The 13,139-nt window shown below is 33.8% G+C and overlaps 3 protein-coding genes across 5 annotated transcripts; 2 read left to right on the top strand and 1 right to left on the bottom strand.

The window, feature by feature from the left end:
• Positions 1-3,404: 3,404 nt before the first annotated feature.
• On the top strand, positions 3,405-5,723 carry LOC135136706 (A-kinase anchor protein 10, mitochondrial). Its single transcript, XM_064066123.1, has 3 exons — positions 3,405-3,634; positions 3,685-3,804; positions 3,851-5,723. Exons 1-3 carry the CDS (start codon positions 3,607-3,609, stop codon positions 5,362-5,364), a joined length of 1,662 nt encoding a protein of 553 aa, XP_063922193.1. The 5' UTR covers positions 3,405-3,606; the 3' UTR covers positions 5,365-5,723.
• Positions 5,724-9,296: 3,573 nt separating this feature from the next.
• On the top strand, positions 9,297-10,601 carry LOC135136707 (uncharacterized). Of its 2 annotated transcripts, XM_064066125.1 has the most exons (3): positions 9,297-9,634; positions 9,688-9,774; positions 9,827-10,601. In XM_064066125.1, exons 2-3 carry the CDS (start codon positions 9,702-9,704, stop codon positions 10,495-10,497), a joined length of 744 nt encoding a protein of 247 aa, XP_063922195.1. In that variant the 5' UTR covers positions 9,297-9,634; positions 9,688-9,701; the 3' UTR covers positions 10,498-10,601. The 2 variants fall into 2 exon arrangements, with proteins under 2 accessions (XP_063922195.1, XP_063922194.1); XM_064066124.1 differs by having other exon boundaries at positions 9,299-9,774.
• A 1,075-nt stretch (positions 10,602-11,676) lies between these two features.
• LOC135136708 (sugar transporter SWEET1-like) lies at positions 11,677-12,913 on the bottom strand. 2 transcript variants are annotated; one of them, XM_064066126.1, is made up of 5 exons: positions 12,807-12,913; positions 12,506-12,706; positions 12,176-12,458; positions 12,002-12,121; positions 11,677-11,954 (listed from the first exon to the last, which is right to left on the bottom strand). In XM_064066126.1, the coding sequence occupies exons 2-5, from the start codon at positions 12,673-12,675 to the stop codon at positions 11,853-11,855; spliced, it is 675 nt and encodes a 224-aa protein (XP_063922196.1). In that variant the 5' UTR covers positions 12,676-12,706; positions 12,807-12,913; the 3' UTR covers positions 11,677-11,852. The 2 variants fall into 2 exon arrangements, with proteins under 2 accessions (XP_063922196.1, XP_063922197.1); XM_064066127.1 differs by having other exon boundaries at positions 12,772-12,896.
• Between the last annotated feature and the right edge of the window lie 226 nt (positions 12,914-13,139).

Here is a 13,139-nt window from a genome sequence, read left to right as displayed (position 1 = left end):
AAGAATCGAAATATTGAAAAATCCCAAAACTGAAATATCAAAAAACTGAAAAATGAAAGAAAAACTGAAAAATGGAAAACCCGAAAAATCTGAAAACTGAAATATCCCTTAAACTGAGAACCTAAAAAGTCGAAAAATTAAGCAATCGAAAAATCCAAAAAGTGAAGTCGAAAAATAGAAACCTTACAAATCGAAAAATTGAAAAATCAAAAACCTGAAAAATCGAAAAATTAAAGAATTGAAGAGCAGGAAAATCGAAACACTCGAAGGTCAAGAAATGGGAAAATCAAAACATCGATTAATTGAAAAATCGAAAAATTGAGAGTTTATAAAAGTCAAATTTGAAAAATTAAAAAATCGAAAATTTGACAAAATGACAATTGAAAAACAGATAATCTAAAACCGGGAAGTCGAAAAATCAAAATATTAAGAAATCGAAACATTTGGAAAATTCGAAAACTTGGAAAAATTGAAATATCGAAGAACTGAAATGGAAAATCGAAAAATCGAAAAATCTAAAATTTTAAAAATTAAAAAATCTGAAATTGAAAAATCTGAAATTGAAAAACCGAAAAATTGAAAAATCGAAAAATTGAAAAATCGGAAAAGAAAAAAAATCGACACATCGAAAAATCCCAAAACTGGAATGTCGAAAAACTGAAAATTGAAAGAAAAACTAAAAATGGGGCACTAAATCGGGAAATCAAAACATTGAAAAATCGAAAAACTTAAAACGACAATTGAAAACAGAAGATCTAAAACCGGGAAGTCGAAAAATCAAAAGATTAAGAAATCGAAACATTTGAAAAATTCGAAGACTTGGAAAAATTGAAATATCGAAGAACTGAAATGGAAAATCGAAAAGTCGAAAGAAAAATCTAAAATTTAAAAAATTAAAAAATCTGAAATTGAAAAATCTGAAATTGAAAAACCGAAAAATTGAAAAATCGAAAAAGAAAAAAAATCGACACATCGAAAAATCCCAAAACTGGAATGCCGAAAAACTGAAAATTGAAAGAAAAACTAAAAATGGGGAACTAAATCGTGAAATCAAAACATTGAAAAATCGAAAAATTTGAACGACTGTTGAAAACAGAAAATCTAAAACCGGGAAGTCGGAAAATCGAAAAATTAAGCAATCGAAAAATTGAAAAATCGAAAAAGTAAAAAAATCGACACATCGAAAACTCCAGAAGCCAAAAATCGAAAAGTCGAAGAATCGAAATATTGAAAAATCCAAAAACTGAAATATCGAAAAACTGAAAAATGAAAGAAAATCTGAAAAATGGAAAACCCGAAAAATCTGAAAACTGAAATATCCCTTAAACTGAAAACCTAAAAAGTCGAAAAATTAAGCAATCGAAAAAACCAAAAAATGAAGTCGAAAAATAGAAACCTTAGAAATCGAAAAATTGAAAAATCGAAAAATGAAAGAATTGAAGAACAGGAAAATCGAAACACTCGGAGGTCAAGAAATGGTAAAATCAAAACATCGATTACTTGAAAAATCGAAAAATTGAGAGTCAAATTTGAAAAATTGAAAAATCGAAAATTTGACAAAATGACAATTGAAAAACAGAAAATCTAAAACCGGGAAGTCGAAAAATCCAAAGATTAAGAAATCGAAACATTTGAAAAATTCGAAAATTTGAAAAATTGATCTAAAATTTTAAAAATTAAAAAATATAAAATTTAAAAATCGAAAAAGTAAAAAAATCGAAACATCGAAAAATCTAGGAGTCAAAAATAGAAAAATCGAAGAATCGAAATATTGAAAAATTCCAAAACTGAAAAATGAAAGAAAAACTAAAAATGGGTAACTAAATCGGGAAATCAAAACATTGAAAAATCAAAAAATTTAAAACGACAATTGAAAACAGAAAATCTAAAACCGGGAAGTCGAAAAATGGAATGATTAAGCAATCGAAAAATTGAAAAATCGAAAAAGTAAAAAAAATCGACACATCGAAGCCAAAACTCGAAGAGTCGAAGAATCAAAATATTGAAAAACTGAAATATCCAAAAACCGAGAACCTAAAAAGTCGAAAAATTGAGCAATCGAAAAATCCAAAAAGTAAAGTCGGAAAATCGAAACCTTAAAAAAACTAAAAAATGAAAAATCAACCGGGAAGTCGAAAAATTGATAGATTAAGAAATCGAAACATTTGAAAAATTTGAAAACTTGAAAAACTGAAATATCGAAGAACTTAAATGAAAAATCGAGAAATCGAGAAATCTAAAATTTAAAATATTGAAAAATTAAAATACCAAAAAAATTGAGAAATCTAAAATTTGAAAATCGAAAAAGTAAAAAGTCGACACATCGAAAAATCCAGAGTCAAAAATGGAAAAGTCGACGAACAGAAATATTGAAAAATCCCAAAACTGAAATTTCAAAAAACTGAATAATGAAAGAAAAACTGACGTATCGAAAAACTGAAAAATCCCAAAACTGAGAATCTAAAGAATCGAAAAACTGAGAATTAAAAAAGTGAAGTCGAAATATGGAAACCTTAAAAAAATCGAAAAATTGAAAAATCAAAAACCTGCAAAATCGTAAGATCAAAAAATTGAAAAACAAGTAAACTGAAAAATCCCAAAACTGAAATGTCCAAAAACTGAGAAATTAAAAAATTGAAAAATTGAGAAATCGAAAAATCATAGAAGTGAAGTTGAAAAATCGAAACCTGAAAAAATAGAAAAATTGAAAAACCAAAAAACCTGAAAAACCAATTAATTGAAAAATCGACAAATAAAGAGTTTATAAAAGTGAAAAATTGGAAAATCGAAATATTTAAAAATCGTAAAACTGAAGAGAAAAACTGAATAGGAGTAAACTGAAAAGTCCCCAAACTAAAATTTCGAAAAACTGAGAATTCGAAGCAAGAAATTATGGTCGAAACCGGTTAGGATGTGTATCAGATCACGAATTATGGCTTATAAATCAAATCTCCGAACGCTTAGAGTCGACATTGGCCTGAATGCGCTCTGGTCTGTAGATCAAACAAGTTCTCAGACGACGAACTGTAATTCGTGTGACCTGAATTAAAGTGAAGGAAACAGTAAGCAGCTTGTAATATTCTGGTAAATCTAGAGTGTCAATTTTTTCATTTTTTCTAGTTAATTTTATTCCTAGTTAGAAACAAACACTGTTGCCGTCATTTAATTTAAACTTTGACGCTTCTCTATGTTCTCTGTGTCAATTGTCAACGCTTGCTTGATACTTATGCAACCAATAGTGCAAAATGCGTAAAAAATATTCCACTGGGCGTATTTTGAACTCTATTTCGTTAAACAAAACATTGTCAAAAAATAGAACAGCAAATGAATGTGTGAAGGTTAAATATTAAACAATCCGAGTTCTCGTAGTTTCAGTGATGAACAGTTTCAAAAACATTTATGTTTACTGTGTTGGCGCCCCGCCCCAGGGAATTTCGCCGTCACCTGTCATTTCAAAAATGACGTACACTTTTTATTAATATAGTAAGTAAACGATGTTCCACTTTAATGTTTATCAACAAGAAAACACCTCGATTCGTTGTGCAACTCGTTAAAAAATAATTAGCGCTAGTTTTCAAACGGAAAATTTCCTCACTACCATGAACAATGTTACAGTTTTGGAAAAAGTCAAAAGGTATGACACAATTAAAATCGACCTAGTCCGATTTTATTTGCGTTTTTCAGCCGACAATGACAAAAACAGCTTCGCGTCGGCGAGTAGAACCCTTGAGCCGGATTCAGCGAGACCCAAGGACAAGACGTTGCCGTTGAGTTCGTTCGACGATGAAGGCCTATTTGACATCGGTGAGTTGTACTAGTCGCTAAGTACCCACTTAAGTATGAGTTTTAGACGAGTTTGAGTCGACGAAGCGGCGCTCGAAGCTGTCGCGCACCCTCCACGAAGTCCTATCAGACAAAGGCGCCTTGAGGTACTTCATGTTGTATATGGAGTCGAGGAACGCGTCCAGGTACCTCACGTGCTGGCTGGACGTGGACGTGTTCAAGTCAAACATTTACCAATGTCGGGAGCGCAAATTGCCAAATGCGTTTTCTCCATTGCCGGGGGACCATGACAGTTTGTCTGTGAGTACTGATTGTGATTCGTACACGGCTGATACCAACAGTCTGTGTGATTATTCAACTGCGACGGTGTCGGAGAGCAGAGTTACCCAAAGTTCCATTGAAGTGAACTCTTATTGTGATCGAGATATGAGTGATATTAGTCCTAAGACGCGGAGTATTGGTGAGGAGAGCGTGGATGATAAAAGGGGCGCCCATTTGGAGAATGCTGTTACTATTTTTAAGAAATTCATAGCGCAGGAAGCCGAGTTTAACATTAAATGCTCTGATTCCATCCGGAATGAAATTATTGAAAATATTTGTGATACTGAGAAGGTTTTATTAGGGAATTGTTTCAATAAAGTACAGAGTTACGTGTATGATGTTATGGAGAAAGAGTACTTTGAGGCGTTCCTCGGGAGTGATTATTTCTGCAAACATCAGATTGACGTTCTAACTAGTGGGAATGTAGCGTTGGATGATATCTTGTACAACGAGACTGCTTTATTTTATTTCATGGAGTTTCTAGAGCAAGAAAATACGTGCGGTCTTTTGGAGTTTTGGATAGCCGCTACGAATTTACAACAACACTTGAAAAACCAGAAGGAGTTTTTTGATCCGATTGAAGCACAAAGTGACGCTGTTGTATTATACGACAAGTATTTTTCTCTGCAAGCCCACTGTCCTTTAGGGTTTGGGGATAAAGTTAGGTTCGACGTAGAACAAAATATTTGCGGCGAAAACGGCCTAGTTATAGACTGTTTCAACTTACCTCTAAAAATCGTAGAACAGGTACTTGAAAGAAACCATTTAAAGCCATTTCTCGCATCTCAGTTATTTTATAAATACTTATCAGAGTTAATTAATACAGTGCAATCAAACGATTATTTAGTTAGTATTGAAAATAATAGACCTCTGTCGTCCGACTGTAGTAGTGAGCGGAGTTATAGTACAAACAGCGCGTTTTTGGCGCTTGAAATTAATAGCAATAGTACAAAGAGGGGTAAAGATAAATGCGCCGATATGAACATCGACACGAGGCAGTTGTGCGATCCTGATTCGTTGTGGAAGCGCAGGCGCAACCACAGACTGTCGTGTGGGAGAATAACGGCCTTGGGAAAATTCGAGACCGACCTGGAACCAGAACCTGATAGAAAAGGTTTCACGCTGAAAAATGTAGTCAAGAAGTTCGTTAGTTTGGACGAAGATAAGAAAAAAGAAGAAATGGCGTGGCAAGTAGCCGAAATGATTGTCAAAGATATAACGAACGTGACGCTGAATAACGAAAAACCCAGAAATTCGTGATTGTGATAAATGTTTCATGTTTAGCTCAAAAAGATATTCACCACACGAAATTTGTAAACTAGTGTGGCAACAGGTATATTTTGTACTACGTCTCTCTAAGAATTGTATGTAATTTATCGTACGTTGTAACACGTTTGGAATTTATTGTGTGCCAAATTGGTCACTAATTTGTTGGATGAATTACATACAAACTAAGACCGTGAGTGTTAATTGTTTGCCAGATTGAACATTTTGTACTTCCTTTTGCTCTACTTTGTAATAAACTGTACAGTTTTATGTTAATATTTATAAATTATTTTTGTATATATATTTTGATAAGTATCTATATTTTATTTTCTAACTGTGTTATTTTTGTAGTGTTATAACGGTAACATACATTTTTGTAAATAGTTCTCTAATACAATATAGATATTTGGATTTTTATTTAAGGGCGAATTTTATTTTCTACTCGTCGGAATCACAAACCAGTGTATTAAAATATATATATTTTTAAAAGTCATTTTATCCCCTAGTTTTTCTTCTTTTTGATTGCTTTTGCGGGATTACCCCGGAATGTCACGATTAACGCCATATGTATGAAACACAGAAGGAATCCTGCTACATTTTGTGCCTTAAAAAAATAATTAAAACGCGCGTTTTCTTAGTTTAAAACTTTACCAGCATGAAGGTATTTTTTAAAATGATTGCAAATAGAAGCCACACAAATGGTACTAAAATTGCCATTAAAGTCATCATAAATGGTATCTGGGAGGCGTCTTTCTTTGCAATTATGTCTTTCCAATACAAAATTTTTAACGTAGTAATTTAAATTTAAATTTAAAAAACCATATATAACCCCGCCCACCCGCCCCGTTTCAATTGTGATGATTTTTTTATTCGCCGCGAACCAAGGGTGCGGAGATGAACTGCAAAATACGTATTTCCTTACAAGGAATTAAAAACATGTTTTTGAGTATCGTGTTCAAAAAATACTTCGTATATTAAAACAAAAAAAAAATATATATAAACCCCGCCCACCCACCCCATTTCGATTGTGATGATTTTTTATTCTTAGAAACCTAAAACACGTTTGAAATGGTAAATTTTTGAAAGAAAAAATGTATTTTGCAATTAGGCTCTACCCCTCGGCTTACGATGAATAAAAAAATCACCAGAATTAAGATAGGGTGGGTGGGCGGGGCTTATATTTTGCCTTTTTTTTCTTAATATACATAGCCATCTTTTCACAACAAGAAACTTAAAACATGGGTAAAATGGGGCATGTTTGTAAGGAAAAATAGATTTTGTAATTATGGCGTGAACCCTAATTTTAAAATCGATATTTCCTTATACAAATTTTCTATTTTAAACATGTTTTACGTTTCATGTGAAAAAAAGTCTACACATATTAAAACAAAAAACAAAAATATAAGCCCGCCCACCCGCCCTGTCTCAATTGTGATGATTTTTTTTTATTTGCGGTGAACCAAGGGGTCGGAGCTTAACTGCAAAATACTTATTTCTTTACAAGAAATTAAACATGTTTTTGAGTATCGTGTTGTTCAAAGAATACTACGTATATTAACAAAAAAGAATGCAAAATATAAACCCCGCCCACCCACCCCATCTCGGTTGCGATGATTTTTTTATTCTTAGAAACTTAAAACTTAAAACACGTTTAAAATGGCAAATTTTTGTAAGGAAATATGTATTTTGCAATTAGGCTCCGCCCCTAGGTCTAAAGAAAACTTGATTGCTATTTAGGTCAAGGCAGGTATGAGTGTGGCTTAATCTTTGGCTTCAATTTTTTCTTATCTTATACTCACAAACATGTCTTATATGGTAATTTTTTTAGAGAAATAATAAGGATTTTGCAATTAAATTTCGCTCCTTTGGCTCTCGACGATTTAAAAAGAAAACGATCACAATTGAATAAGGCGGGTGGGCGGGGCTTATATTTGGTCTTTTTTCTCAATATACGTAGCATTCTTTGAGCAACACGATAATCAAAAACATGTTTTTAATTTTTCGTAGAGAAATAAGGATTTTGCAGTTAAGTTCCGCCCCCTTGGCTCACAACGAATAAAAAAAATCATCACAATTGAGATAGGGCGGGCGGGCGGGGCTATATTTTGTCTTTTTTTCTTAGTATGTGTGGACTTATTTTGACAGCAATAAACTTCAAACATGTCTAAAATGGTAAATTTTTGTAAGTAATCAACTTAAATCCTCCATTTTTCATCTACAACCATGCTCTGAAGTATATTTGGTTGCCTACTTAGTCTTCCAAAATAATTACCCTATTATCAGAAACAGCAAATAATAATTCCAGCGTCTACAACAAATATATTTTTAATTGTACACCCGTCATTCAAATTCCGTAAAAACTTTTAGTACTACCGCGCGATAAAAACTGATTGAGTCTGTTGGCAATTCTAGATTTTTAGTTGAAATTGGTATGTTTTCTACAGTTTCAGAGAGACATTGACACAAATTTACACAACAACCCTGGTCTCTGTCAATTACGTTTTTATCACGGTGTATAATAAGTTAGGTGTTCCGACGAGCGCGTGAAACGTGTCCCCAACTAGTCACAGATTTGGAGTGAGAGAAACAGAAGAGGGAGGCCATCATTTAATCGCACGGACGGGAAAGAGACGGGAGAAGTATTTGTCGGAATTAAACCCATTTAGGTCCAAAAATCATCAAAATTAATTATCCGTTGTATTAAAATAAAAACTTTAAACATTTATAAAATAATAATTTATTTAAAAAGATGAATGTAAACTCGTTGTTAAAGATAGTTCTTTTCGCCTTCACATATTATATTAGTATCAATCACTTCTGTTCGTTTCACAAGACAACTGAAAAATATCCATTAACCATTATCTGCTTTACTGTTTGAGAAATAAAAATTTACCATTATTACGTAGTCTGTAATCGAGACTCTTTCCTTTTTTCTGCACATGCCTTGGTTGTTTTCTCTTGTTCCTGTTTATAAAATTGTTTAATTTGCATAGTTGTGTAAAAATATATTGCCTTTGAAAATATTTCCATTCTATGCTCTTCACAAGAAAAAGGAAAGTAAATAGTCATAAAAATTTTTGTTGCGAATAGCTCTTCAATTGTTGCATCGAATACATCCACAAAATCGATATATTTCATAAGTATCCCTTCCACCCATTGAAACATATTAAACATTAACAAATCTGGATGGTTTAACCACCCCCTGGATTTTGTACTAGTAAATTCAGATGCACTAGAACATGGATCTTCTTTGTTATATAACTGTTCACGGCAAATATTACATTTTGAAGTATTGTACAATTTTTTTTGCGACAAATCCAGCTAAGTAATAAATGATGTTGTCAACAATTTTAGTTGTAGTGACATCTTCAAATAGTTCGTCTATTTCGTTAATCGGTGAATCTGTATCTAAAATATATTCAATTTTCTCAACATGATTTTTCCCGTATTCTGGTATTTGTTTCAAAAATATTTTTGGAGTCATTAAATGATAACGAATGATTTGCATTACTATTTTCCTGCATCTGTGTGCAATTACCAAATTTCGGAGGTTTTAATAATTTATAAACCGATAACATTCGGTATAGCTGCAAAGAGTTATAGATAAGGGATGTCCATTGGCACAACCTGCTTGTCGAATTGTGCCGAAAAATCTCTGCAAAAAATATAGTTTATGTGGAATAAAGAAAAAATACATATCGCATTCAAAAACCCTCTGAAAATAAACATAAATTCTGTTTCTTGAATGTTAAAACATAACACATAACCGATAAAAAGGGAGTGCAATAAAAGTGCCATTCCAGTAATCTATCTTTAGGTACCCGAAACACCGACACTTTTTCGGGATTACCATTGTATCCGCTAGAACAATTAGGCACAACACATTTTCTATCCATTTTTATTGATAAATCAAAAAACAAGTAAGAAATCGCAGAGAAAACCTAGCAAAATCTGTCACACCTAGAGAGGGAAAAAGCCCGCCAAACGCTGCTAAACAGATCTAAGTGAGAGGTTACAGGCCGCCGCTGTCTGTCTCTCTCGACCGCTCATCGTGACTAAACCGGCGTCAAGTCGATGCACGGTGAATACGCTTCGTCGTAACACCTAACTTATTATACACCGTGGTTTTTATAAATATTTGGGTCGGAGGACGGAATGAAATTCAAAGGCGGCAAATTTCGACATTTGTACCTACATTGACCAGAAGGGGCCACCACTAGTTGTGGCTGTCAAAAACGTCGAAGCCAAAACCTGCAAAAGTGAGGTTAGGTTTATGTTTAATTTTAATAACAAGTAATTCGAGTTCATTACGCTAAGTAAACCCTGTCGAAATGGATCTGTGGAACATTAAAGATTTGGAGCCACCCCCAGTCACCAGCTGTAAAGCCTGCACAAAGCAAATCGGTAAATAACCCCAAAATCGCCCCGTTTACGATAAAGCAATAAACCGTTTCAGATGTACGCCTCCTGCATGCCGTTCTCCAAGAAGGAGTCAACTTTTTCTCAAACCAGCACCACTTATTTACCGAAGCCGCTTTACTCTCACGCTCAGTCTACCGTTTCAAGGTGAAATTTCGTTCCTCCAAGGATTTCAAAATCGTGGAAAAACTCAACCACATTCTGCGGACTTACCAGAGAATGCACATTTCGGCGGCGTTGAACGTGCTGTTGGTCACAATTCCTCAGAATTACAAAGCCAACAACACCTACATGTTAACAAAAAACATGTTTGATTATGTTTTAGTGCGCCTGCAAGGAGTGGGAAAGCTGTTGTGCGCAACTTTAGAAGCTTGTAAGGAGGTTTCAACTGCCATGCAGCAGAGATTAAGACTTGGGCATTTTTGGAAAGTTGCTATTGTTATTTTTGCCACAGCTGCCAGGGTTTTTGTGGTTGCTAAAAATGCGCTGAAGTATTGTTGTGAGTTGTATGGGAATTTGTTGCCGTATTCGTCGAGTTTGGGGAATTCTGGGGTGCAGTGGCTGCCAGAAGGGTACAGTTTTCCTGCTCATTTGGACGAGTGGTTGGAAATTGATTGGTTGGATCTGGATAACGTGATTGACATTCTTGATGATGAATCTATTTTGTTTTATGTAAAACTAACGGATTCTGATGATTTTTATTCTTAGAAACCTAAAACACGTTTGAAATGGTAAATTTTTGAAAGAAAATATGGATTTTGCAATTAGGCTCCACCCCACGTATATTAAAACAAAAAAAATATAAACCCCGCCCACCCGCCCCATCTCGATTGTAATGATTTTTTTTTTATTCTTAGAAACCTAAAACACGTTTAAAATGATATATTTTTGTAAGCAAATAAGGATTTTGGGCCTAGTTATAGACTGTTTCAACTCACCTCTAAAAATCGTAGAACAGGTACTTGAAAGAAACCATTTAAAGCCATTTCTCGCATTTCAGTTATTTTATAAATACCTATCAGAGTTAATTAATACAGTGCAATCAAACGATTATTTAGTAAGTATTGAAAATAATAGACCTCTGTCGTCCGACTGTAGTAGTGAGCGGAGTTATAGTACAAACAGCGCGTTTTTGGCGCTTGAAATTAATAGCAATAGTACAAAGAGGGGTAAAGATAAATGCGCCGACATGAACATCGACACGAGGCAGTTGTGCGATCCTGATTCGTTGTGGAAGCGCAGGCGCAACCACAGACTGTCGTGTGGGAGAATAACGGCCTTGGGAAAATTCGAGACCGACCTGGAACCAGAACCTGATAGAAAAGGTTTCACGCTGAAAAATGTACTCAAGAAGTTCGTTAGTTTGGACGAAGATAAGAAAAAAGAGGAAATGGCGTGGCAAGTAGCCGAAATGATAGTCAAAGATATAACGAACGTGACGCTGAATAACGAAAAACCCAGAAATTCGTGATTGTGATAAATGTTTCATGTTTAGCTCAAAAAGATATTCACCACACGAAATTTGTAAACTAGTGTGGCAACAGGTATATTTTGTACTACGTCTCTCTAAGAATTGTATGTAATTTATCATACGTTGTAACACGTTTGGAATTTATTGTGTGCCAAATTGGTCACTAATTGTTGGATGAATTACATACAAACTAAGACCGTGAGTGTTAATTGTTTGCCAGATTGAACATTTTGTACTTCCTTTTGCTCTACTTTGTAATAAACTGTCCAGTTTTATGTTAATATTTATAAATTATTTTTGTATATATATTTTGATAAGTATCTATATTTTATTTTCCAACTGTGTTATTTTTGTAGTGTTATAACGGTAACATACATTTTTGTAAATAGTTCTCTAATACAATATAGATATTTGGATTTTTATTTAGGGGCGAATTTTATTTTCCACAAGATGGAGTTACAAAACTGTTATTAAAATATATATATTTTTACTAAATTAGACGCTTCACATTTCGTCTGAATCACTACTTTCGGCTTCCTTACCTGGAATGTAAAATTACGGGTTACAAACTTTTTTAAAGTCATTTTATCCCCTAGTTTTTCTTCTTTTTGGTTGCTTTTGCGGGCTTACCCGGGAATGTCACGATTAACGCCATTTGTATGAAGCACAGAAGGAATCCTGCTACATTTTGTGCCTTAAAAAAATAATTAAAACGCGCGTTTTCTTAGTTTAAAATTTTACCAGCATGAAGGTATTTTTTAAAATGATTGCATATAGAAGCCACACAAATGTTACCAAAGTTGCCATTAAAGTCATCACAAACGGTATCTGGGAGGCGTCTTTCTTTGCAATTATGTCTTTCTAATACACAATTTTTAACGTAGTAATTTATTGTGGGTAATTATTTATACTTACGACGTCCCGTAACGGGCTTCCTAATAGCCCCAACATTAATATTGTTACTATCAATCCATACCTATCTTCCACTAAAGACGGGTTTTCCCATTCACAGTAGCCCCACAGTACTGCGACAAGTCCCGCACTTACTGTGAATTGTTTTAAGATTTCATTCCATTTATCAGTGGAATACACATAGTAGAAAACTGAATAAAAAACGTTCAATAAAATGGCGGAATAATTCACTTGTAACATGACATTGTCTTTCAATAATAGGCCATATTTCAACATCGCGAGACCCCTGAAGACATTTTTCACTTGATTGTTTATAAAATTATGATAACTTACATCATGATGCCTCCAACAAAAGGAACCGAACTGATATCTTTGGTGTTGCCCTTTTTTCTAATGTCAAGACAAATGAACACCCCAGAAAAGAACTGCGCTATTGTCAGATAACTGGCAGTAGTTCCAATAATGTCTTTGTATGGTAGCAGAATTTGGGACAGTGTTTCCATTGTTGAATTTATCAAAAATGTGTCTATTTACCTGTAAATACAAGGTTTTAATGTGTTTCAAATGAAAAACATGTAAATAAAAACTGCAGTACTGACACTTTGTACATCATAATTAATGACAAACTGCTTACTAGACACTGTTTTTTGTAAAATCGTCAAATTTCTATCCTTTTTCGTTGACACTCACTAGGAGTTGACAACGACGAAGACTAAGGCAGGGAGTAGGGGGTAAACAAGAGACGCAACTCAGTGTAAAATATCGAGACTCCACGCCAACTGATGTTGCGAATTGGAACTAATATTAAAAGCGCGCAGATTTAAAACATCTGCCCATTTTTGTTCTTAAATTTTATTTTGTTTTCACTACTGCTGCATTAAACAGCTGTAAAAAAATTATAGTAAAGTACTAAAACTAAAGTATTTTCTTCTTGACATAGCAATAAAAAAACAAAGCCTAGGTTCAA

This window comes from Zophobas morio, unplaced genomic scaffold, assembly GCF_036711695.1.
Source record: "Zophobas morio isolate AGI-343-1 ecotype UQ-CSIRO unplaced genomic scaffold, CSIRO_AGI_Zmor_V1 ptg000026l, whole genome shotgun sequence".
Lineage (NCBI taxonomy): Eukaryota > Metazoa > Arthropoda > Insecta > Coleoptera > Tenebrionidae > Zophobas > Zophobas morio.
Note: the sequence above shows the minus strand (reverse complement) of the source record. Positions and strands in the feature narration are given on the sequence as shown.

Excerpts from the sequence above, each read along its gene's own strand:
- LOC135136706 (XM_064066123.1), top strand. The coding sequence starts at position 3,607 with ATGTTACAGTTTTGGAAAAAGTCAAAAG. Across the intron at positions 3,635-3,684 it reads GTTTTGGAAAAAGTCAAAAG|CCGACAATGACAAAAACAGC; the intron begins GTATGACACAAT and ends TGCGTTTTTCAG. Across the intron at positions 3,805-3,850 it reads TGAAGGCCTATTTGACATCG|ACGAGTTTGAGTCGACGAAG; the intron begins GTGAGTTGTACT and ends TATGAGTTTTAG.
- LOC135136707 (XM_064066125.1), top strand. The coding sequence starts at position 9,702 with ATGGATCTGTGGAACATTAAAGATTTGGAGCCACCCCCAGTCACCAGC. Across the intron at positions 9,775-9,826 it reads AGCCTGCACAAAGCAAATCG|ATGTACGCCTCCTGCATGCC; the intron begins GTAAATAACCCC and ends AAACCGTTTCAG.
- LOC135136708 (XM_064066126.1), bottom strand. The coding sequence starts at position 12,675 with ATGGAAACACTGTCCCAAATTCTGCTACCATACAAAGACATTATTGGA. Across the intron at positions 12,459-12,505 it reads TTTGTTGGAGGCATCATGAT|GGGTCTCGCGATGTTGAAAT; the intron begins GTAAGTTATCAT and ends AAATGTCTTCAG. Across the intron at positions 11,955-12,001 it reads TAAAAAATACCTTCATGCTG|GCACAAAATGTAGCAGGATT; the intron begins GTAAAATTTTAA and ends TATTTTTTTAAG.